Source organism: Cardiocondyla obscurior, linkage group LG14 (assembly GCF_019399895.1).
Source record: "Cardiocondyla obscurior isolate alpha-2009 linkage group LG14, Cobs3.1, whole genome shotgun sequence".
Classification (NCBI taxonomy): domain Eukaryota; kingdom Metazoa; phylum Arthropoda; class Insecta; order Hymenoptera; family Formicidae; genus Cardiocondyla; species Cardiocondyla obscurior.
In genome coordinates this window covers 2260647-2285262 of record NC_091877.1, presented here as the reverse complement: position 1 = coordinate 2285262, position 24616 = coordinate 2260647, and the positions used below count along the sequence as shown (strand labels likewise).

Sequence of the window (24616 nt, the reverse complement as noted above, 5' to 3'; positions counted from 1 at the left end):
ATTGTTTGTCTGTGGCTGTGTCTAGTAATTCTCTCCGTATACGTGCGAATGCACCAGCATTTCCTCGTAGCTGTGCTCATAATCTGAAAGAGTTTATCATCATATATTTTTTTATTTTTTTTTATTTTTTTTTTTTAACTGTTATAGCTCTGAACTTGTTAGTTTCGTATTAAAAACCATATCGAATTATCGAATTAACTAATTGGCGGGCATTGTGGAAACTAATTTATCTACGAAAGCAGGAAAGATATAAATTTAGCGCACCTACTAATGGCATTCGAAATAATAAGGCGAGTAACAAAAGCATATCGAGATGATAATTTGAAATATGAAACCTACTTTATTTTCATGTATCAGTAAACTAATAATAATAAGCGCTATACGCTTAATTACTAGTATAATAAATATACTTCATAGACGATATAATTTCAAATTTCCAATTAAAATACTCGTTTGGCCAGAACTGCGGCTTATTACGTCACAAAAGAGAATGTATCCGGAAAATTTGCATATTTTCGGAATTAGAGTCTGAAAATTATTGAATTTGACAATTATCCAATACAATATCTTTCAAAGATATTAAATAAAAATTACACAGGAATGTACAATAAATAGAATTATTTGTTATTTTCTTTTTTTTTTTTTTTTTCGTTTTTTATAGATCCATTTTATTTCATTATATTTTATCGATGACTTTTCATGCACATATTTTAGGTATTTATTCGCGCGATAATATCGGAAGTATCACAGATTTTTCATATAACAAAAACTGCACTAATTAAATATAAAATATTCTAATGGATTGAGTTATACAATTTATACAGAGTTTTATCATCAATTTGACTTTTTAACCGGCTATTTCTCATGTCCCTCCCGCATATAAATTATACAACAATAATTTCAACAGCGAAAACGGACAAGGATAAACAATCTCACAGTCGCTTTTCGTTTGATATGCAATGTCGTAGCAGTCGTAACTATCGGCGTCTTCGAAATTCCTAAAATGTACAATATTTTCAATTTTTAAAAATTATAATTCTCACTCACAAGCGGCGACATTATAATAATGTATCAAAATTTATTTATATCGATTAATTTTATTAAGACGTATTGCGAATACATCTACCTTAAAACGATTCGTATGGCGTCCTCGATAATTGAAAATCCTGGAGAAGCTAGTACCGTTTTCGCTTCACAAATTGTGCGCAGAATGCATAACCGTCCTGGCAAGTTTTGACTAAAATAAATAACACCCAATATAAATTAATGAAATCTTATCATTATTTGAAACATAAGTAAAATTTCTAAAATCCCTGCTGGTAAACATTTAACAGAGAATTTGTTTGCAATAATTTGTATATGAAACAATAATCTCAATTTATATAGAACATTTAAATAAAAGAAAAGTGAAGTTCTTTACCTGTTTAATGCTAATTCAAGATTGGCATACAATTCGCGTCTATGTCGCCGTTTTACTTTAAACGGTTTTTTAATCAAAGCTTTTCTTAAATCTTCCTGGCTAGGTATAGGCCATATCGTGTCGAATTCCAAATCTAAGTTCCAATTTTTAGGCTCGTTAAGCTGAATAGCCTTTAAAAGACTAAGAGTCATCTGAACAATTAATGAACTTTATACAGTAACAAAGTTATACCTTGTTTCAAATTAAATAACTTCAAACAACAAAGAATTATATGAAAAAATATTTCTGCAAAAGTAAACAGTTCCTTTTTTTTTTTTAAACACATTAATAATTAGAAACCAATAAAATATATTCCTTATATTTTGCTAATAAGCAGTCTCATTAGACAAAATAAAAATAAAATACAGTCGCAAACAAAAACGCGTTGCACGAATAGAATAAATGCGGTTTTAATAGAACGTGTTAGGCTTTCGGGGTGGATTTTTCATAAAAACGCACAGTTATCGCGGTAAAACGAGAAGGTCCCACCCATCTAACTGATTTAACCGATCTCGACCTTCGCAAGGCGAGCGACGACACCCTCGTAAAAGTCCGGCGTAACAAAAGATAACCTTCCCTGCGTCCGTTGCGAGCACACCCAGTCATCTGACTCACCACAAAAGCGCTTCCCTTTGGAAAAGTGAGCTCCCGTCTACGTCTGGGCGAAGTCTCTCCTGACCTTTGGCCAGCGGCACTTAAGTCGGTGTCATTATAGTAACATACCGCCTCCCCTAGGAGCAACAACGGGTCCAGGATCACGGCGAGAATCAGGACGGGCCACGGGGCTCTCATTTCTCGGAATTATCCGGGTGAAAATCGCGATTGCCCCTTTTGCGCGGCGTGGCTTCGGGCCAGCCCTCCCGGGAGGTCACGGGACGTAGAGCATTTTCAGAAAACCCGGTAACATCCTTCGCGGTTACGTCGAAATATTGCACTCGCATTGCGCGTACAACTCGCCACGGGACGGCGGCGACGCGACGTCGTTTCACCGCCGAGTCCGTGTTTGAGCCGCCAATTCTCACAATCTCGACGAAAGACAGATCTAATTCGTCAACATACGGATATTTCAGTCGAAACTTAATTCGTCGCCCGGCTTAGAGATCTTGTACACCTGACTTTTTTTAACGGCAATATAATGAATGACAAATAATATGTTAAAGTATAACAAAAACGTATTTAATGTACAATTTTGAATAATATAAATAGCTAGATAACAGCGTAAAGTGAAAAATCGCGCTCTTAAAAAAGTTACTTAAAAGCAGCTAATTATTTTTAATCGTATTATTATATTTGTAGAGCTAGCTTTATCGAATAATTTTACGTATACGCTGCACGTATGGTAAAAGCCGAGAGTAAACGGCACGCGCTATACCTATTTTGCAGATGTGAAATTGTTCTTAATGCATAAGTCACGTATACGTTGTAAACGTAAGTTAAATTTTTCGTAATTTTTCAGTCGTACACGCAAACTCACGCGGCGGATTACTCTCGCGGTTATGATAAGGAATGTGTCCCTATCTCATACGTGAACTACATATACATTTTGCTCTGGCGTATTTTATGTCGCGGTAGGATATCTTTTCAGTGGTAGAGCGCAGAATAAATTTCAGCCCTCGTCAAGTTTTAATATCCCGCTCTGTGTATACCGCGCACGAGGCGCATCCGAAGTGTATTTCGATGTAAAAGAGAATATTCTAAAATTTAGCCAATTAATGCGGGTGGCGAGAAAGGTGAATATTGAAAAGTAGGTGACGAAGGCGTTTCAATGAACGTCGGGAGGGAGTAAATTGCGATTGCGCGTCTCATCGTAGCCTCGCAAATTATTTTAAATAAAGTCGTTTAACGACCAATTCGGTACTGATTTCCAAACGTTTTCGCATTGATCGTTCTCGATTAAAAAAAAAAGGGGGGGGGAAACAAAAAAAAAGTGCGAGGGAAAGAGAGACTCATTAATTCTCCGGGTCTCTCACAGACCATTAAAATCTGACAAGCTGTCCCCCATTGCGGAGTCCGCCGGCTTTTCCATGCTAATCTTGAAAAATCTCACGGAAAAGCTCGGCTGTTCTTTATGAGAGGTTCATCGGCTCTCCGTTTTCCTCCTTCTCTGGCACCCCCTTGCCGCAGTTAGCAGCGTACTAGCTAGAGAGAGCCTTTAAATTTCGTAAATCTCACGAAATATATTCAGCAATGGCTGCCTGTTTTATCCAATTCCAAGGAACCAAGCGCTCTCTGACCATCTTCGTAGCTTTCCGTCTGCGAGGTAATTTCATTTTGGGCTTTCAGATCTCTGTCTCTCTCTTTCTCTCTCCCACTACTTTAGCCCGTCTCTCTTTTTTTTTTTTTTCTTTTTCTCGTTTTTTTTTATTTATTTTTTTTTCTTTTTTATCTTCATTTTCCAACGACGCGCTGCCGGCTCCATCCGGCCACTCCGCGTAACCTTACGAGAGACCGCGTGATTTATCCGGCACTTTAAATTGAGCGACTCTCCATAGGATATCTGGTTAATTGGTACTACTACCTAACGCAGAGAGAATCGCTATCGTAATAAGCGTGGTAATGGATTTATGAGCTCTCCATGTTCCATTGGGTTAAATATTCGACGGTATTCTTCGGATTTATGTTACGCATTTACATCTTCTCGCCACCGTGGTTTATTATTTTTTTCTTTCTTTTCTTCTTAAAGTAACGCCACTTCGAACGTATGTCTTTCGCAACATCCTGGTTCGCCATTAAGAAAATCACCGTAAACGGGCTCATCTGTTTAGCTTGTAATAATAGGTCGTGTATCCGCTGAATAATATGCAACGCATCTCTCACATCCTCGCGGCCCGAAGCTTTCGCAATATAGAAACATCCGCGATGCCGTCGCGTGCGACGTTACGATTACATTACGCCGCACACAGTGACGGTAAGCCATAATACAATTTCTCTCCTGAGAACATCAGCTGTGGTAACCGAGTTTACATCGCGTGTCATTAGCGCGACTCGCCGTCAATTCGCGAATCGTAATCCCCAAAGCTGGAGCCTTCTCTCGCCGTAATGTTAGGATTGACATCGCGTTGTATCGCTAGGAACGAGTTTCTATTCGAAACTTCACGCACTTAGAGCGCGGCTTTTCGTAAGATTATACGTGAATCCATCAACATATTAAAAAACATGATTTTTCCGCGAAGAAAATATTACTTTTAATTAGTATAAAAAAACTACAATTAATAATATTGTCCCGAAGAAAATTTTAAAAATCATTTTTAAGTATTGAACAACTTACCACAAAATTTTAAATTAAACACATCTCTTTTTTTTCTTTTTTAATTAAAGAATAAGATTTTCGTATTTAACGTAAGCAATTTATAATAAAAACTAATAATCTTTGTGGGGAAAAAAAAATTTACAATTATATACTTGAAAATATTTATTAAAAAGTGAATAACTTGCAACATGCAGTATACTGTAATTTGCACTTTAAAGACTCTTTGTCTTTTCTCTTTCTCTCTCTCTCTCTGTCTTTCTCTCTTCTCTCTACGCTGAAAGTTCTGTTGTAATCTGAGCAATTTGGTAGTTACGAGGAAATTCCAAGAACGACGTCGACTGCATAATTCGAATCGCTGACGTCATTGTTGTCGACATTGTTGTCGATCTCATCACGTAGCACGGTTACTATTATTCGCTTTTACACCACCATATTTTACTTCCTTGCCTCTTAACTAAAAAGACCGTATGGCAGTTACTTGGAATACCTCGTGCAGTTTTAAAAAGTCAGAGCTTATACTTTTTTTTTTATAAATTAAAAATGAAAAGAAATATATAAATTAATTGTACAAATTAATTTACGAGTACAATTTATGATAAACCATTGTAAAAAAAAAATAAAACATTTAGAGACACATTACAAATTCATTATTATATTATTATAAATCAGTTTCATAAAATTTTACACGATTAGATAAAGCAGCACTTTGAAAGTATCTATAATACTAGCTCGTATAAATCTTAATCTAAATTGAAATAGTTATTTACAATTGCGTATTTCAAGCGTTTCAATATTCTGAATGATGAGAGAAAGGGAGAAAGAGAAAGAAAGTTTCTTCATAATGGTCGCTCGTTTCGTGCTTGCGTAAGACAATCACGCTTGATTGCGGCAATTCAGAAGACACCTGGACACTTGGCGTGCACCTCGTCGCAATTCTCACCCCAGTGATACGTTCGCTCGTATTCCGTCATCGGATCGATGTCGTGCCGTCCTCCAGGCAAACTGTAATCATTAGTTCGTCACTTCATCTAACATCTCGAATCGCGTTTGGTATCCGAGATCTCAATTAGGTTTCAATGTACGCTACGGCGAAGTAAAAATTTCCACGAGAGGGCAAACTCAAGTGAGATCTGTATAATCTAATTCGAATCACGACTCACGTGAATATGGCGTGTAGGATCTCCTCGCTCAGGCTTCCTTTTCCGACATTCTCGCGCCTACGCATGGCAGCTTTGCAGATTGCTTTGAGAACGCAAGCCTTGCCGTCCTTTCCCTGGCTTCATGGTGGACAGAAGGTGAGATACGGCGGGAGAACGAAGATTCGTAGCAGCGAGGATCGTTTATCATTATCATCCTCGTTATCATTGTCGGGCTCGCCAAGAGTCGGCGGTCTATTCATTAAGTCCGCGATAATACCGGAGGGTAAAAGGAAGAGAGAACGCGCGTTGATATTACCGTGCACAGAATCGAGCTCCACTGTAAACCCGGGGGTGGTTTACAATAAGCCCCGTTTGCCCCTCGCCGCGCCGCACACCTGCTAAACAACCAAACACCATCCTTCTACCTTTGCTTTCTCTCTCTCTCTCTCTCTCTCGCTCTTGTCAAGCAAATACCAGCAATTAGCCTATAGCTTCGCGCAATTTGAATTAGAGTAACCGCAGCTTCTGTCATCCCTGGATTAACCTCGCTACTCGACAACTCTTAATTAGAAGCTCATTGATGTATGTCCTTGCAACCGGCCGAAGAAAACATTTCGATTGAGAATACCCACAAACGTGAAGTACATGTTTATCCGATGAACCATGGGAATTAACCAGAACCATAACGTGTGATTTGTACCGATAAGAGAATATCTTCTCATTCAAATTAAATAATTTCAGTAAATTATTATTCCAAATATTGAATATATACATTACTCAATTTAATATTTTTTATGCCTCAAATTTTTTTTTTTTTTTTTTCGTTACATTGAATTAGTAAAAAAAATAAGACAATTATTTCTTGTATCCGTTGCATATGTATTACCTTGTCAGCGGCAATCTTCGCTTCGACTAGATAACGAATGAAGCCGCGAACTCGCGTAATCAAAATGAATAACAATCCCCTTTACTCTCCTGGATTACTTGGCAAGGATGTCTTAAGACGCTCAGGCGCGGAACCGCTAAGTCGCACAATTTCAACGACGAGCTTCGGAATCCGCGTAGCGATCCTCAAAGCGACGTAACGCAACGAGAAATAAATCGTCGTAATGGCACATACGTGTCATTCCATCGAATAATATCTCGCGATTTTTTTTTTTTTTTATTTTTAATAAAAATCCCACGATTTTGAAGTATCTTCCCGACGTGTTCACACATTTAGCGGCAGTTAAATGAAACAATTCCGCGTCACTTCTTCCATCAGAATTGCGAAAACTATTTAGAAATTTTCAGCCGATTTCGAACAAGCCTTCATACTTCCACTCGTATATCACGGCGTTAGTCACGGTCGACGTAACAAGTGAATTTATTTGTACGCGGCGAGGCGCAGTGTCGATAGAACGTTTGCGATGACAGATATGTCGAAAATCCGATTAAAGTCAGAAATTACATTAAAATACATGTTATCAATTCGAACGGAACAGGCGTTGGCTCGATCGCAGCGCGAATATAATCGCTCCTAACAATTTCCGCGTTTCTTCGGCGAGGAGCAAATTGTTTTCCACTAAGCATCCGATAAAACGAGTTGCGAGTTCACGATGGTTCTTTTGCGACTGTTCGTCTCCTGATTCCAATCGATTGGATCGTTCACGGTTGTGAACTGCGTCTCTCGTCGCTGCAACGATTCAATTAACTGTTTTTTTTTTTTTTTTACGCATCATGAGTAATTCTGTATTAAAAGAGCAGAGGGAAGACGAAAGGAGACTTTTGTCGGGCCGCTCGTGATCACCGGCCGTTTTCGATCTCATTTTCCGCACGTGGGAAGCGACCGTGCTCGAAGCACCGCGAAGTATTGTTGCGATCGTTGCGAGAAGCCTCTTAATCTGTCCGCTTAATGTGCCCGTGAGCGCACAAATAGCGGTCCAGTGAAGCGCGGTTTTATGGCATTACGCGTCGTCGGTCGTACCTGAATCATCGTCGTTTCTTCGGGAACCATTTTCCGGTCTCGAACGACGAATACCGGCGGGTACAACTCGGTCCGAGCTCTCGCTGCTGAATGACCGTTTAAGAGCGTTTCCCTGCCGCTTCATCGTGCCGTGAAAATACATTCAACCCGCGTGTTTCGTCGGAGTTATATGGATTTATCAAGTGCCACGTTTATTACGATCACGCAGGACGGAGTGGAATCTCAGGTTTTCCCGCGCGAGCGACGCCGATTATCGGATGACGATCCATTCTAAAACTTCCGGCGCGCTACGACTCTTTCCATCGAATACGGCCTCTGTACGAGGAAGACATTTCGCTTTGGAAAATACAAGTATTTCCCCGCAACGTAGATGAGAAGGCAGCTTTCCAATAACGGTTCGTGTCTATTTTTCCTCGCGATCCGGGGAAGCAGCGGGCTTGCCCCGACAAGTCGCTGAAACAAAAATCTCGCCGATAAGTCTCGCCCTTTCGTTCGCGCGTTCAATGGAATTACCATTTTTCCATCAGGGGCCTTCGACTCGAGGTGGAGGACGACAAATCTGATCAGTGGAGAAGAATGAAATAGACTCGAACGCGAAATAGAACGGCAAGGTATTCGATTTTCCTGCCCGAACGGCCAAGTATGTCGTAATCGTTGCAATAGCGATTTATATTTCTCCTCGTTGCGCGCCGGAGATGTACGATTTCTACGTTATTCTCGTATTATTGGAATAATTCAGGCGATTTCTTTGCTGTGTACGGACCGCGCGATTCCCTCGGTAATTTATACGATAGAAGAGGAAACGGTCCTCTCTGCCTTCCTGGAGGCATCCTCTTTGTTCACCTTTCTTACTCACGTTCTTAGCATTAGCTCCACTTTACGGTACAGCTCTCTTCTGCTCCGACGATGATAAACCTCGGCCGGGTTCTCATATAGCACGGTACTCCTAGAGGGTAGTTCCCACGCCAGCCCGGCGGTAACACCGACGACAAACATTCCTTGGGGCTTTGAATATGTACTCACGGTTAGACAGTAGACAAGCTGCGTAATAATAATAATAATAATTAATAATAATAAACAGGTAGAAGAAAATTAATGCCAAATTAAATTGAGTAAAGCGTAAATAAGCTGTATAATTTGTTTTTAATGCTCAGAAGGGAAAACAGAGAAAGAAAATGAGGGATTATTAATTACTGATTAATTAACTCTTGTAAAGTATATTAATTTCCCTCAAATTATACACTACAATATTTTTATGCCATTTAGAGCGCGCGCGTGTTTTAATTCAGCACCAACATGTTTTGCATATTAATATCAAATTAATTATGTGCATTAAGAATCGATATCTCTCCCCCTTTCGTAAAATTCGTTCCGGCCGCGATACTTTCCGCTTACTAGTCTTCTTAAACGTTATGTATAAAGGGAATTCCGTTTCATTTAGCGCATGAAACTTCCTAAGCTAAACAGCGTATCGAGAGTTTATGTTACGCTATAATATACAACTTCTCGCTACGAAACTTCCACAAGCTGCTATCGACCAGTCTCAAACATTTCGTGCAAAAACATAAGAGAGAGAGAATTAGAGAGAGAGAGAGAGAAATTTCATTTTAATAACGGACCCCTAGATTCGAAAGCGAGCGTAACAGGTGCGTTTACACTTCTCTACATTTTCCAAGTTTATGCATCACAAATTTTCAAACGAAAACTTGACACAAAGAGGATATAGTAATCGTCGTATTCGCGAGTAAAGACACTTCCCCGTATAACGCGCGGTTCTATGAGAAATAAAACTTTGCTTTACCTGAACGTTACTGCCTTCAGGGAACACTAGATACTTAGTGCCGATGGCTCTCCCAGATCTTACGAGAGAATTATTCGTAAACGTCCCCGACGCTGTCGATCCTCCGACGTGATACGCGAGAACGAACGAAATTAAGTAACAGAGATGATTAATCAGCATCGCGGTACGAAATCTTTATACTCCATCGAGTGAAGCTCGAGTGTTAAACCTAACGACAGAAGGGGCTTTAGTACGTGACCGTTGCTTGTTCTCGAGAACAAACGCTAACGAACTACTACATCCGTCTATGTCGAGAAGCAACGGTACTCCATTACTGTTCTAACGATGAGCAAACGGAGAATGCTCTTACTTGCAGTTTTATTAACTACTTTCGTTTTTATTTTTCATTAAATTTCTTTAAATCTGAACGGCGAGGCTGTTTCTTCGTAATTGAAGTTATATTTAATTGTCGAAATATCATCACCCGCGTCGTAATATGATAATGTAATCAGCGATATATTAAGCAGGCTAGAAGAATATTTATTAAATTAACATTTTAATTGGTCATGCTTATTGATTATTAAAATAAGCTGATTGAACAGCTTGACTCGAATTTATCGTCGATAGAATGCAATGCACATTTTCTGAACGCGACGCGCAGCCTTTGTTGCAGAAGTAACACAACGGACCGGAAAAGTTTGTCCTAAATTTATTTCACTTGATAAATATCCAACATTCCGCGAACAGTGTTGTACATAATTATTAACCATCGCCGTATGTTTTTAGATTTCGCACGCCAAATGTTTCCGCAGTAATTTAATTATCTTCGGGATATATATTTCCGAATAAAATAACTACAACACTAAACCCAAGCGCGCGGCATATTATCGAATCAGATGCATACCAGCAATCTAATTTAGGCCGAATATATTACACGTATCGCGAAAATTATATCGAGCATGATGCTCAACAAAAGCGGTACGCGCGCACGAACGTAATATAATACGGGAATATTTTGTATTCCGAGTTGAAGAAAAATATCACGTCGCCGAATGCCTGGTTTTGTGATATTTACAATGATGACAATACCTTTTATGCTATACTTTAACGTATAAAATACTCGGTGCGAACACATTGCCTCACGATTTCCCGGCTCTTAATTAAAGTAATTTTTCTTTCAAGTATATATATATATTTTTTCTTTTTTAAAGCTGCTCACGTAACGTTATACGTTATACGAAATAATTAATTTCTCGGATATATAACGAATAATATTAATAAGGGATATAAAGAAATGCTCACACGAGAAGCTCAAAATGTTCGCGAAATGCGGATATCGATTAGACGTTCGTTACCGTATGGATATCATATATTTGGGATATTTTATTTTCTATTAAAAAAAGAAAGAAAAAAAAAAAGGTAGAGAAAATCAACCGTCGACGCTCCGTCCGGAGCACTCTATAGAAATGAACCATAAATCGACAAGAGACCGGCGACCATTTTATTAATGCAAAACGTCGTGAAATTATTCGAAACCGCGCCGAAATGAATTACACGTTGCGGAAGTAATGTAATGACCGATATAGAATATTCATGGGTCGAGAGCCTCGCGCGAAACTTTCTGAATTTAATTCCAGAATCGTCGTTGATGTTAAATAATCATTTATCGCGTGACCCTCTGGCGTGCCCACCGACTGGCACACAAATTTTATATTGTTATTAAAAATCACAAAAATACATGATATATGTATTTATGCACTTAATGCAAATAGCCTGCCAATTATTATACGTATACTTCATATTTCATCTTTCCTAATTACATACATTTAATTACCTGACTTATTGTAAAATAATTTTGTATATACACATACGCTAGAAAATTAATATCACTCCATTCCTTGTGCATATTCTTTAATTAATGTGATAATAAATGGATATACGTGACAGGTAAATAAAATAATAATATCAATAGACACTTAACGTATTAAGCTAAAAATAAAGTTTTAAAATAATCCTTTAAAACAATAACCATATAAACGCAAGTTATGTACACATAATACGTTACGCAAACTTAGTCTTTCATGCTCGTTTTCTCTCTCTTGAGAAATTAGTCGAAATCGCGTTCGAACAGCGTACAAAAATGTTCCTAATATCAATGAATCAACACAAGTCAGTCTGATTGGCGAATTACGGACGAAATCACTGAAATGTCGAGCAAAAATCGTCGTGAAATAAGCCTGCCCGTAAAAAGAACTTTGCCGAGATTCCGCGACAAGTTTCTCCATCCGATTTACGTTCCGATACTTTGCGGGAGGCGTAACGAAAGATCTGTCGCTGATATTGCCGCAGCTTCAAAAGTCCAAGTCGTAAATGGAACGCCGACACATGGGATACAGTAGTTCGCAGTCTCCGCCGGCCTCATACGCGCGATCGTAAGCGTGTTCCTCCGGTCGCTCGAACCTGGTGCTATCCTTCGGCAATCTGTAACAAAAAGAATCGCCCCTCACCGTGTGATAATCTTTTTTGATCTTCATCAATTTAACATTATTATTTCACAATTTTATTCTTTATTCGATTCGACATCAAGAAGCGAGGAAGTCGAATCTTAATCTCGTAAAGATAAAAGCAAATTTAATTTTAATTCCATTATACGAAAATTGTTAATCAATTTTTCCTTTCTGTAAAATCTTACAAAAACCGTCTGTTTCTCTTGGTAAACAAGTTTTGATATATTTTAAAGTAAATCAGAGTCTTTATTTACGTGAAAATGGCATGAAGGAGTTCTTGGATAAAAGTCCCCGCGCCTATCTGCGAAGGATCTCGCTGGCCCGCCTCGCAGAGTGCCCTTAGCACGCAGGATCTGCCATCGAGGCCGGCGCTGCCGATGAAATTTAATTTAAAAGCATAAACTTTGACGACATCTTGAATCGCGCGAAGCTGCTACCGCGCGAAAACAATTACGCTCGAAACAATTCCGTTCCAGAATCACAGTTAAAAGTAATTACGTCCTTACAACGCGTAGCGGTTGCACGGTGTCGCGTAAAGCGCCGAGAATGCGGGGCGTTATCCGTATCGCGATTTGCATTTGCCATGAAATTTAAGTCGACTTTCTAACCGATAAATCAGCCGCGTCAATTCGGTTTATTTCCGAACAAACAAGCTTCTGTAATTAATCTATAATTTCAGTAATTAGCGCGTAATAATCGACACGGCTTATCATTTTTCGATCGAATTCTTTTAACGCCTGTTCGTCGTTTCGAGCGTATTTAACCGCAGGGGTGTGTCTCTTGTCAATGCGAACGCACGGTGGTAAGGTCGATGAAAAGCCGGTTGAAAAATGGAGAATAACGGCATGACACTCACGATTGTAAGAAAGCCTCCATTTTCGGATACACGACGCCTCGGCTTCGACGGTGAAGCAAATTCGATATCTTTGAGTCGACCTTATTCGGAAGTTCCCAGGCCAAGGCAGCTGTCAGTCCCAGCACCAAATCACCGTCTCTACCGTACGCTCCGATAGTCAGACAATACACTAACTGGAAAATACACGGAACATCCACGCGCAAATTCAGTTTTCCGCGGAAAAATTCGTAGAGTGTAGGGACCAGGCGCGCGAGCGGGCGACGCTTTACTTTTCTACTTTATCCGTGTACCGAAATCTGGGGGGAGGGAGGGGGAGGCAATAAAATCTCGAAGATATACAAAACGTTTGCGAGAAACGCTCGGCCGAATTTACGCGACGACTATTTGACGTTACACAGTCGGTTAGTAGCAGCCTCGCCTAAAGCGGCCTGACATCCTTGCGTGCAAACGATCTTAAATATTAATTTGAATTTGCAGCAATTATTTTATGCCCGTTTTACAGTTCAATATATTGTATTAATTAATAATATACGTTGGGAACATTTTATAAATAACGATACATGCTGGAACAATTTTATTCGCGTAAAGACAGATGCTAAGCGTGTCAAGATGTTTTCAAGTGTACTTAGACATATTTACCTGAAAATTGCTACCTTGCGGAAAAATCAAGTATCTCTTGGGTCGCGACAAAATTTTAGGTGCGACACTAATCTCCGTTGAGCTCCCATAAATAACAAGTCCACCGAAAAAGATTAGCCAATTCAAGCATCCGGCGAAAAGAGTGAACCGGTAGTCTGACATCACTTTCATACGGTAAAGTGTTGGCGATTCCCCGGATCACTCCGATCCCCCTGCGACAGGCGAGTTATTGAAATCGCGAAAGAATTTGAATTTCGATCGAACGGTAACAAATAATGTTCGCTTTGTCACCGATCGACGTCAGCGGCTTGTCGCCGTCGTTGTACTAGCGATCGCGGACGGGGCGAGTGCGAAGATTTCACGAGCATGAATTTTTTCCCGTTAACGGTAGTAACGGTGAAACCCATCGCGTACTCTCGCAACATCTTAACGAATTGAACGCGAACTCGTCTGCATAATTGTCGTCCCGACGATTCCTTGGCCAAATGGTGCAATCTGTTTGTATGACGTGTTATTCACTCTCTTACGCTGTTTAAACACAGCTTCGCGAGACGGAACAGAGACATTACCGTTCTCGTTATTACCGCTACGAGCCGCATTTTTTTTTTTTTTCTCCTTCCTCCCCCTATTTGCCGCTCGCGGTTTAACGAGGGAGAGGAAATTTACAACGAGCGTAAACACGGCATTACTACCGGAGAGAAACGTGGACGAAAACGAGGCATTTGTACTAAGTGCCCTTGAATCAGAGCACTGAACCGAAGTGCATACAACAATGAGAAGCAAGTATATACAGGCCGGTATATAATTTACAAAAGTAAGAAAATATTGAAAAAAAAAGAAAAAAAAAACATTCGATAAAACTCTGCAAATTGTGTCCGCAATTAAGAGAGTAGAGAAAAAGTCAATAATTAGTCTACGGTCTTAAAGTTCCCGAAGACTCCTCGGACCATCTTTTGAGTACTTCGTTAATTAACGACTAGAATATTTAATCGACTGACAGAAAAACGATACAGGTTGGATTTCCTCCAAAAGAAGGCTCTGAATAAATAATGATTAGAATCAAAAGTTAATTTATCTCGTTAAACTTCTTATACATTTTACGCTTATTTGTCAGAAGAAAAGTTAAGTTAAATTTTTTATAAATTATATTCTTACATTTAAAAGAAGTCTTGCTTCAACGTTTATATAATAAAGCATATTTATCCGATTTCAATAAATTAATCGTTTAATTAAATTTGTACTGTAATAAAGTACATAAAACAAAATAAGTAAAAAAAAAAAAAATCGCCCGCGCTTCTTCTTTAATACTGAAAATATTCTGAGAAATTCGTAATTAAAATTTCTCCTTGATTAAAATATTGCACATTGTCCCAATAAGATAGAGTGTGCAAGAGGAGATTCATAATACAAAAACAACGGGATAAACAGGCGAAACGAGCAACGAAGAAATTATCATTTAATTTCGCTCGAGATTTTCCAGTCTATTTCGCAATCATACCCTTTCTGACTTTGTCATTTTCGGCAAGCGGCTGCCATCAACAGCCCTCCCTCGCCTATATTCGTCACGGCCGAATCTTTTTGTGCCCCCTGACTTCGTCGTCGCGCAAATAATACCACCCTCACCCCCGAATCGGGTCTGACAAAACCGAGCAGCTCTTTTTTTTTTTTTTTTCTTCTCTCCCTTCGACGAGTTCGGCGCCCACGTTGTGGAGCTGCGGCGGCGTCCGTTAATTGCATACGGGAATTGCGCGTACTGCCGGTTCTCCAACAAGAAAACCGCGCAGCATTCTAAATTAATGCTTTTCGTTAACGCGCGGCCAACCGGGGGCCGCCAGACGCAATTATATCGCGTTCTCCACTGGAATGCGCGACAATCCCAACGACGGCTGTCCACCGGGATAACGTGACGAGGGGGGAAGGGGGACAAGAACGAGCAGTTTAAGAGAATACGAGTAGGGCTCGCCGTCGCCGAGCCGCATTGACGCGCGTGCCATTCCACAATTATCGCTCATCGGAACAATCGCGGATTGATTTTACACGGGGTCGTAGAATCCCACCAGGTTTCCGAGCGCGAACGAGACGGATCCGTGGGGGATAGACGTGAAAACGCACTTGCAACCTATACATAATGGAGGTTACCGCGATTGTGACACGCAAATTGCCGCGGGAGATGCGAGGGGAAGAAATTCCTTCACCTTATCGATCCCCAATGCGGCGTCGATGTTACTCCCAATGGAGCCCTTTATCGCGGTACGCGACGTAACGTTTACATTATTTATACGAATCTTATTTGATTTTTCCCTTTCAATTACCCTCCCCCAAAAAAAAGGAAATCTAAACTTCTTTCGAATTATCTCTAAAGTGCGGACATTGTTGTTGCGTTATCAGAAAAGTATCTGAACAGCACATTAAGAAAATTACGACGTCTTTCAATATTGCACGCGAAATAATAGAAATATAATAAGACATACACCCGGGAAGTTATATCTATCGTATGTTTAGTAACAGATTGATTTATAATAAATATTCCAACATTTCCGTGCCGTTCGAATACCTTTATTAACGCCCGCAAAGAATTATCGGGAAGGAATAAAGCGACGGCTTCCTCGTAAAAAGCAGCCGAGGTGGACCGACACGCCAAATTAACAATTCATAACTGCGATCGTTCGAATTTCTACCTGTGGGGATCCACCTTTGACGTCTTTATTTCAATGCAGCTCCCTACGACGCGGGGCAAAGCTCGAAATAATTACATCGTGAATTCATTTACGGGGCTAATAAAGCGGTCTTATTACAACTCTGGTATTCGTTTATAATGAAATAGACCGTGTCGCGGGACCTATCGCGAAGCCAACAATGCACCGCAATTAAAAATATGAATTTACAGAGAAGCTCTCTTGTCACCACACAATTTCATAAAAGCAACGCGACAAAAGAAACGTACTTTAAACGAAACATTTTATGCGTATTTTTGCGGAGCGAAAGCACAGTGTAAAAACAAAGTAACGTCCGAAATTATATATTAGTCTTGCAATAAATCGAAACGACAATTAAGAACAGCTGTAATTATACGTAATAAAATAGATATTAGAAATATTAGAAGATTGAGTTAAATGATAATTAATTTTTCGTTTAAACAAGTTTATTTTAACGGGGAAATTAGATGCGAGTTTGGGTTCATTAGCGTAATTGTAGCGGCAGCGATTGTAGCTTGGCTTTTGAATAAAATATGTGTTTGCGCTGGCAAATAGAAGACGCGAAGTAGAACATTTTTTAAATTGTCAGATAGTCGCGCGATAGCCCAAATTAATGTTTTCCGTTGAAACTAACCCAACGCGGTCCGTGAGTAGCAATTATAATCGTCCCGTCACAAGATGTGACAAGCGGAGATGAATGATGCGAAAAAGAGAGAGAAGGAGAAAGAAATAATACGTGAAACAAGAATATTTCTTTCCTTTTTTTTATTTTTTTTTTTTTACTGTGGGCTATTACGAGGATAAATTAATAACGCTCGGGGCATACATAACGCTCAGCAGAAATATCCTTTCGCTTTTTTTCTGTAATACATGCTCCATCCTCTTCTGAATCTTCTTCTTCCTGGTCTTTTAACTAAACGTATTTTTACTACATTTAGTCGGCTGACGTGCCGTCATATTTTACTACTTGCCGTGTCCGGTTTCCTGAAATAATTCGAATGAGGTTTTGTCGCGTGACAAATGTTTCATTAACCGCTGTCATTTCTCATAACGTCATCTGATGATAACTGTAAAAAACAATCGGGTATAGGAGCGAAGAAGGTCCTTCGGGTGTTTTTGCGACGTCCGCGCTTATTTCAATATGAAAAATGGGATCTGCTTACAAAGACTGTCAGCCTTCAGCCGTTGACGCGACATTTCTCACGTTACTCCGCGTACGACCTTAGTACATTTTGACAGAAAAAAAGCTAGCATTTATATTTTTATTAATTTACAATCGTCGCAGCAATGTTGCATTGCATTCGATACATATTTCGTCTAAAATAAACGGATAATTACTCGATAACTTATTTTAGAGAATGAGAGGAGAACGTACTAACTCTCTCTAAAACTATTAAACCCCACTAATTGCAGAGGGCAATTTGCGGTATGATGCTCACAGAATAGCGGATCTTCGTGCCAAGTACCGTTATTAATATACGACCTGAAAACAATATAGCAATTAACTCACCGGTACGTAAATGATATTAATATCTCGATGTACTCACCCGGCAAGTAATTTTAATATTTTCCTTATAACGCCATCCTTCCGCTTTACGTATTGTAATCCCTGACAAATATTCTTCAGCAGACAAGAACGGCCGTCGAAACCGTGACTGAAATATTTCTCTCAATTAGTATATTCAGCAAGAATTATATTCGCATAAAAATATAATTTTTAATTATTGATTAAAAGTATATAAAAACTCATGCGATACGTAAGAGCTTGATAAAAAGTTGCAATAAACATTCGTCGTGTTCGCGAAACTGTCGCGAAAAAAAAAACGCTAGAAGTGCCGACGAGGCGTTGCGTCGCTGGCTATATTTGATCTTGGCGATGGCGGTAGTCTTCGGTCAGCCAGCCAGAAACCCGCCAACCATTCTGGTTCCAACTGCCCAGCCAACCCTAAACTATTCCCTGCAATCTTCTACGTTCGCTCGCCGACGTGCTGCAAGCCCCCGTCTTTTTTGGCGATCGTTGCCGTTTTTGCATTATGTAGCGCGACTATTGCAGTATTTATTTATTACCTTTCGTATACGAGTTCGGCGCACTTATGGACGTCTGGAGCGGACCGGATGTTACGAGGCCCGCCGGTAGTCGGTAGCTCCCATGCCGCCTTAAACCCGGCTGCTTGAGCGAAGATTGTCGTGTAAGGCAGAGCATTTATCTTGTAATTCAGCCGATACTAAAAGATGAATTATTTATCTCAGAATTCGTTCGGTATTGAACAAACAGCTAACTGTTCGTGTGCAATTTTTTTTTTAACGTTGAAACAGACAAATACAATGTTTCAGCTGTTCAGTCGCGGATAAATGTGAGTAAAATTATTTTATATGGAATTTACGTTCCACGAATGAAAAAAGAACGAAAGATTTAAAAAGAGAGAGAGAGAGAGGGAAATTACGTGAAATTGCGCGAAAAGTCGTGTGAAATTTCATCTGCAACTTTCTCGAAATGCGAGAAATCATAAGTTCGCATCAAAGGATTTTGCGAGCGTATACGAAATCGCTGCAATCTTCATTCAGAGAACTTGGTGAATTTCCAATCAGCCGTTCAATTCCCCGCGGACAGGATCGCCCGGACGATTCTCGTCTTATCCGAATTACTGTTGCAAATTATTCCACTATCTGCGTGAAAACGGAGTTCGAAGGTTACCGTGACTTTCCCGCGCCACGAAAGTACGTATTATTTTCCACCCTCCGTCGCGAGACCACTCCTCGGTGATCCAATCTTTACGTTGGCCCATAAATAACAAGACACTTATCATAAAATAGCATTTTCGCGCCGTGATTTTCCCCGAGTTATTTCCTCATTATTTACACGTGAAATACTGCGAGAATCGCGACGTTCGTGTTGATCTTTTTTAAAGAATTACAGTTCTCGAGTAATTTATACGCGCGCACAAGACGTTGTTTAAATAAAGAGTTATTTAAATAGAATAAATTAAAGAATAAATAATAAAAAATAAAATAAAATAAAATAAAGTAAAATCTAAGAAAAAGAAAAAAAAATATACATATATGTATATATAAATGAGAAATAAATCTTATGCAATTATTTTACTGACTTGTCTAACAATAACGCTCGATTATTCACTGGCGCGTTCATCTCGCGTCTAAATTGCACCGCCCGACTTCTAGCGTTTACCTATTTGCAAGAAACCGCCAAAGGATAGAATGGCGAGGTAGAAACGCGCCAGTTCCGCAGTACCTATTAACCGCGTGAATCGCCTGGGTATTGCTCACGGTGTAAATGCGACAGAAGGATGGTGTCGTCTGGATCTGGCAAGCCGTTTGTCAGTGTCCTGCCATCTTACTGCGTTGTAGCCGTCCCCCGTTTCTTAGAGGCCGAAAACACGATAAGGCAATCGGATTTATGCGCAGCTCGCCAGACCACCGAGACGTAGTATATGTATATGCACACTGGATCGTTGCATGCTGCATAATTTCCCGGCTACTTTCCAAACGCGGGCAAAACACACGTGGAAAGACGGATAAGAACCCCGAAACGTAATTTTCTCTCTTCCTTTGTTTGCCAAAAATTTCAAAAATAAATCTTTCACCCTATTTAAAAGGGAGATGTAGAGATTTTATTGTTGGCCAATTGTTGCCGCTTTCGTGACGTTAGTTTTTTCTCCCGCTTTGTTCCATGCGTGCCGCGCGAGAGTGTCAGCGAATTTTTTAATAAATTTCAGCTAATTATACGTAATAAAATAAAGCTTCCAATCATTTTATAATTTTTTTAGGCGCTTGTTTTTTTTTAATAATCAAGGGCAAAGCGCCGATTAAAATAATCTGTTAAATACGCATGTTTCTATGTACAATAATGTATGTACATAAGATATAACGAGACAACGTTGATTCATGCATATTGATTTTAAGCTTTGTTTCCGTCCCGCACGGTGGATAATGCACATGGCAAACACGGCACGTATCATCCATACTACGGTGTACTTCGTTGTAAGTGCGCTGAGTCGTTACAAGTTGCACAATTTTTTTACCGTACAAAACAATTCCCACATCAAATTCACAGAGTAACATTAGTCATTTCCATAAAAAAGAAAAATAATAATAATAAAAATAACACATTGGCAATTATCAATTCCGACTTATTCGATTATTCGACAACTTATTCGCAATTTCCATAAACGTACAAATATAAATACAAAACTCAAATAAATTTAAGCGCTAAATTAGTCTGAAATTAAATAACTAATATCGTGTTAAATTCAATTTAAATTCGGAGCGATGATTTTGACTAATTTGATAAAGGAAGCGTTACGGCGTATCACTTAATTCACTCTAACGATAATGTCGGGAGCGTAAAGTTGTCGAGCTGCCAGATCCAGCTGCTTCGCAATAATACCGTTTACCTTCCGACTAACCAACCAGCTTATGACGCATCGGTCCTAACGGCGACATTCCGAGTATACCAAAAATTGATGCGACTCCGCGTGTTAAAGCATTTGTGGCACCTGGTGTATGTACTTACGTCAAGAAGCGTATTGCTTCATCCCGTATTAATGCCCCCGCGCGCTACATCGTGCTTCAAAATACGCCCGCCATCCGCGACTTCCTGCCTTTTAAAGCGAAAATACGGGCAGCGCCGATCGGTTTACATTAGAGCCGGTCTCGTATACGTATGGCGCATAAATTCACCCTCTCGCGTTGCAACGGCGCGCTGGAGACTGCATAAACAGTGCCCGCCTATGCGCAGGCACGGGGATGTTATACAACATTGATTCTTACGGCTTTTTACGATCTGCCTGAACGGCGGATCCATTTGCTCATTTGCCATTGACGTGCGTGCAATCCCTTTAATACGTCGAAATTGCGAACGACGCGTTCCTTTTTTTTTTCCTTTCCCTTTTTTTCCCCCACGAACGAATGGATTTCCATCTACTTTACATATTCCATATTCCCTTCGGCCCGAGATGGAATTAATTCATATTTTCGTTAATATTGCTCGCACGCACACACGTATCTCGATTCATTGCATTCCAACGTAATAACTAATCTTTAGTAAAATTTATTCCCGAAATACGGTCTGTCGGTGCTTTTTCCAAACGCTCTTCAGAATAATTTAAAATTACGATTTGATTGAAAATTATGTTACAATTGATTTGGAAGTTATAACCGACGGTAAAATTTAATTCTCGTAGCACTCAATTACGGATGTTTTTTTTTTTTTTATTCTTTTTTCTTTTTTTTTCTTGCGCGCGCGTGTGTGTAATAGCAATACGTGTTTCGTTCCTCCCCCATCACCGGTGCTAACAAGAAATAAATTCCATGCCTATCTCAACTTTCAATACGGAGAATTCATTTGGGAATACGCGGCAGAGAGCACGTCGATGCGAGAGAAGTTTCGAAAACTGCAGCTTATATCTACAGCTGTCAAAAATAAACCCATATTACGCGGTTCAACGTGCAACTTTAGTCTCAGAGGCGCCATGCAGTGAGCACACAGCCTCAAAAAGATAAGATATATATCCGCGTTACGCGTTCGACGAAACTGGACGTGAAATCGTATAAATTACAGCAGGGTGTTTTCATAACATGTCGTATCGCGCGCGCAGCTGTTTCGTGAGGGGTGAAAAAAAAAAGAAAAAAAAAAAAGAGATCCCCGGCAGCCTTTTTCACCATTTGAATATTGGAGTATAGCGAAGCGATCCGCGGGAAAATCGAGAGAACGATTCCAAAATGGCAGAAAAACCGAAACAGCCGGGGCGAATTATTGGACGCGCGGCGGAATCCGTGTAAAAAAAAATTCCGCGAATTTCTCACGAAACGGGAGCGCGCATTCTCGCGTAATGAGAATGTAATTAATCGAGAATGGTTACGTGTATCTGTCGCCCAGATTTCGCCGCGCCCGTCAAGGCTGGAGAAATATTCCCGATGGCATTAATCTATCTCGTTAAAATTCGCAACCGCCATGGTGATATTCGCGCGATATATTTCGCCGGAAGTGATACATATGTTTTTCGATCAAAACACTCCGATCGAATGCCTGTAGAAACATCCGTTTTACGCACGGCAGAATTTCAATTTAGTTCGTATAAGGCCAAAGCAGAACAATTATTTGCGGAATGCTCTGTGAGAATATTGCGATCTTCGAGCATCTATGCCGATGTGTGGCCGTGGACACGCTCGTGTGCGTGCCATTAGCCTTTAATCTCTTAGCTGGTGCTCCGATGTAATCGGTGCATTTACATGTTATTAAGTTGCTTAATTACCGGTCTAAAAGTCGCGACGTAGAAACGTTAAATTGGCCCTAGTCACTTCATGCAAACTACCGGGCTAATTATCGCGCTACTTTTTTCCACGCGAGTCTTCCTCAAGACCGATAACGCCCATCGCGATTTTGATGGACGATCATCACGTTTTTCCTCATAATTTTTTACAGTCTGCCCCCGAAATCGCTGTAACGTGGAAAATTGCCAAATCGATCGTGTTCTCGCCGTCAAAATTTGATGAATCGACAATTTAACGTTTGTTAATTTTTTTTTTTTTATGCAAACTGGTTTCAGGCGGTTCGCGTTGCTTTAAATATCGATATCACGACGATTCCTTACAATTCTTTCAGTTTGACGAGTTCTTATTTAATTTTTCATAAGGTTATTCAATTATTTAATAAGTTGTTTGCGAATTTCGTCTTACAGATTTTTTATTCACGTTGAATTTAATAAAAAGAAAAAAAAGACGAATATATAATATTAGTTTCACTCACTTTTGAGCATATCTACAATTTAATTTTTTATTTGTCTGTTACAGAATTGCGGTATAAATTCGACTACTGCACTTCGGTTGGTAAGTGATCTTTTCTTACACTAACTCTGCACGAAATCTATCAGTAGTTGTTAGAAAATAATATAAAAATAAAATAATAAAATACGGTAACGCGCAACGCGTATAATAAAATATAAAAATATAAAACAAAATTCGCGTAAATCGCGTGTAGTATTGTATTACTAACTAGTAGTTTTATTTATTATCCATGTATAACTTGTTATAACACGTGTTGTACTCCGAGGATGTTACCTAGGCAAAACTTTCTGTTCTGCTTAGATAAAAATCTGAAGGAGAATTTCAGGTATCGCCGCCGATTAATCGAATGAACGAACCACGGTCGGGGTTCGTCGCGAAACTCGCACAAAGTAATCGGGCGATCGAAATTTATTTTTAAATCTTTAAAACGGGAGTGTTGCCAACGGACTGCCCTGCGAATAATTAGAGTCACAATTCCGCGCGCGTATCCGCGAGTGTCGCGAGTTTCCTGTGCGCGGAAGGACGATTCTGCCCAGATGACTGACTGAGAGGAGGAGGAGGCCCGGGATTGGCATCATGCTTCAGCGGAGCAACGTTTCGGTAAGTTTCATTACTTGCTCAAAATTATTATCAAGAATAACATTTTTTCATTATTAATTCATTGAGATTAATTTCGACAATGTAAGAAAATAATAGAAAATTAAATAATTAATTAAGAAAGAAGTTATATATTTTAAAAAAGTTAAATGTATCAGATTTTTCTTGAATAATTTTATTTTTTTTTGTTTAATTAAAAAATTAATTGGAGAACGTGTGACATATTCTATTCTTTTTTTTTTTTTTTTTTTTTTTTGGTTTATATTATTTCAATCTCTACAATTTAATGTTTTTATTTGTTTGTTACAGTATCGTCACAGCTGTTAACTCCGCTGCTGCGCATCGATCGGTGAGTCGCATGTTTGTGTTTTATAGAAAAGTAGATATATTACGGAAAAATAATCGTGATTAAAATATACGAATAAATAAATAAAATATACAAAGTAATAAAAATTAAATTAACGAATTGAACTAACATTTGCTCTCATGGCTTAAAACGTGCCAAACGAGAGAACTGCTAATTAGTATCGCGAAAAAAAAAATGGCAATAAATCGGGCAACGATAAAATCTCCACATCTTCATTTTTAAATAGGAAATGAAGGTAAAAAAAAATGTGACGTTTAAATCAACGAAATGCAAAACTACGGTATAAAGGCTTGAACCAGTTAACTGTCATTAAAAAGCCATTTCCTTTAAAATATTTTTCAATGCGCGTAAAACAGGAGTATCAAACGACACTTACGAAAAAAGTACTGCCTTTGCGGAAGGCCAGGGCCCTGACTGGTCTCCCGGAGTGCGTAGATCCCGTTGTCGCGAAAAGGACGAGATAGACACTAAACCAAAATCGCGAACGCATAATCGGCGGTGGGGGAACAAGGGACGGGAGTAGGGACCAGGAATAAGAACGCGGGAATAGGAAAGC

At 39.5% G+C, this 24616-nt stretch overlaps 4 protein-coding genes and 1 long non-coding RNA gene across 5 annotated transcripts in view; 1 reads left to right on the top strand and 4 right to left on the bottom strand.

The window, feature by feature from the left end:
- The window catches only part of LOC139107938 (uncharacterized), a 30511-nt gene extending 7054 nt beyond the window's left edge, over positions 1 to 23457 (top strand). The window contains exon 3 of the long non-coding RNA XR_011546586.1: positions 23103 to 23457. This is a non-coding gene — a long non-coding RNA (uncharacterized lncRNA). The remainder of the gene's footprint in view (positions 1 to 23102) is intronic.
- On the bottom strand, positions 658 to 3143 carry LOC139108008 (uncharacterized). Its single transcript, XM_070665952.1, has 4 exons — positions 2075 to 3143; positions 1421 to 1611; positions 1127 to 1237; positions 658 to 998 (listed from the first exon to the last, which is right to left on the bottom strand). The coding sequence occupies exons 1-4, from the start codon at positions 2249 to 2251 to the stop codon at positions 863 to 865; spliced, it is 615 nt and encodes a 204-aa protein (XP_070522053.1). The 5' UTR covers positions 2252 to 3143; the 3' UTR covers positions 658 to 862.
- LOC139108138 (uncharacterized) lies at positions 4978 to 9801 on the bottom strand. Its single transcript, XM_070666211.1, has 4 exons — positions 9616 to 9801; positions 8671 to 8855; positions 5870 to 5986; positions 4978 to 5711 (listed from the first exon to the last, which is right to left on the bottom strand). Exons 1-4 carry the CDS (start codon positions 9772 to 9774, stop codon positions 5603 to 5605), a joined length of 570 nt encoding a protein of 189 aa, XP_070522312.1. The 5' UTR covers positions 9775 to 9801; the 3' UTR covers positions 4978 to 5602.
- Positions 11934 to 14202, bottom strand: LOC139108137 (uncharacterized). The gene is made up of 4 exons (XM_070666210.1): positions 13597 to 14202; positions 12958 to 13130; positions 12356 to 12472; positions 11934 to 12075 (listed from the first exon to the last, which is right to left on the bottom strand). Exons 1-4 carry the CDS (start codon positions 13765 to 13767, stop codon positions 11946 to 11948), a joined length of 591 nt encoding a protein of 196 aa, XP_070522311.1. The 5' UTR covers positions 13768 to 14202; the 3' UTR covers positions 11934 to 11945.
- LOC139107937 (uncharacterized) lies at positions 16776 to 24574 on the bottom strand. Its single transcript, XM_070665850.1, has 4 exons — positions 24437 to 24574; positions 18360 to 18517; positions 17840 to 17947; positions 16776 to 17775 (listed from the first exon to the last, which is right to left on the bottom strand). Exons 1-4 carry the CDS (start codon positions 24548 to 24550, stop codon positions 17667 to 17669), a joined length of 489 nt encoding a protein of 162 aa, XP_070521951.1. The 5' UTR covers positions 24551 to 24574; the 3' UTR covers positions 16776 to 17666.
- Positions 24575 to 24616: the final 42 nt, after the last annotated feature.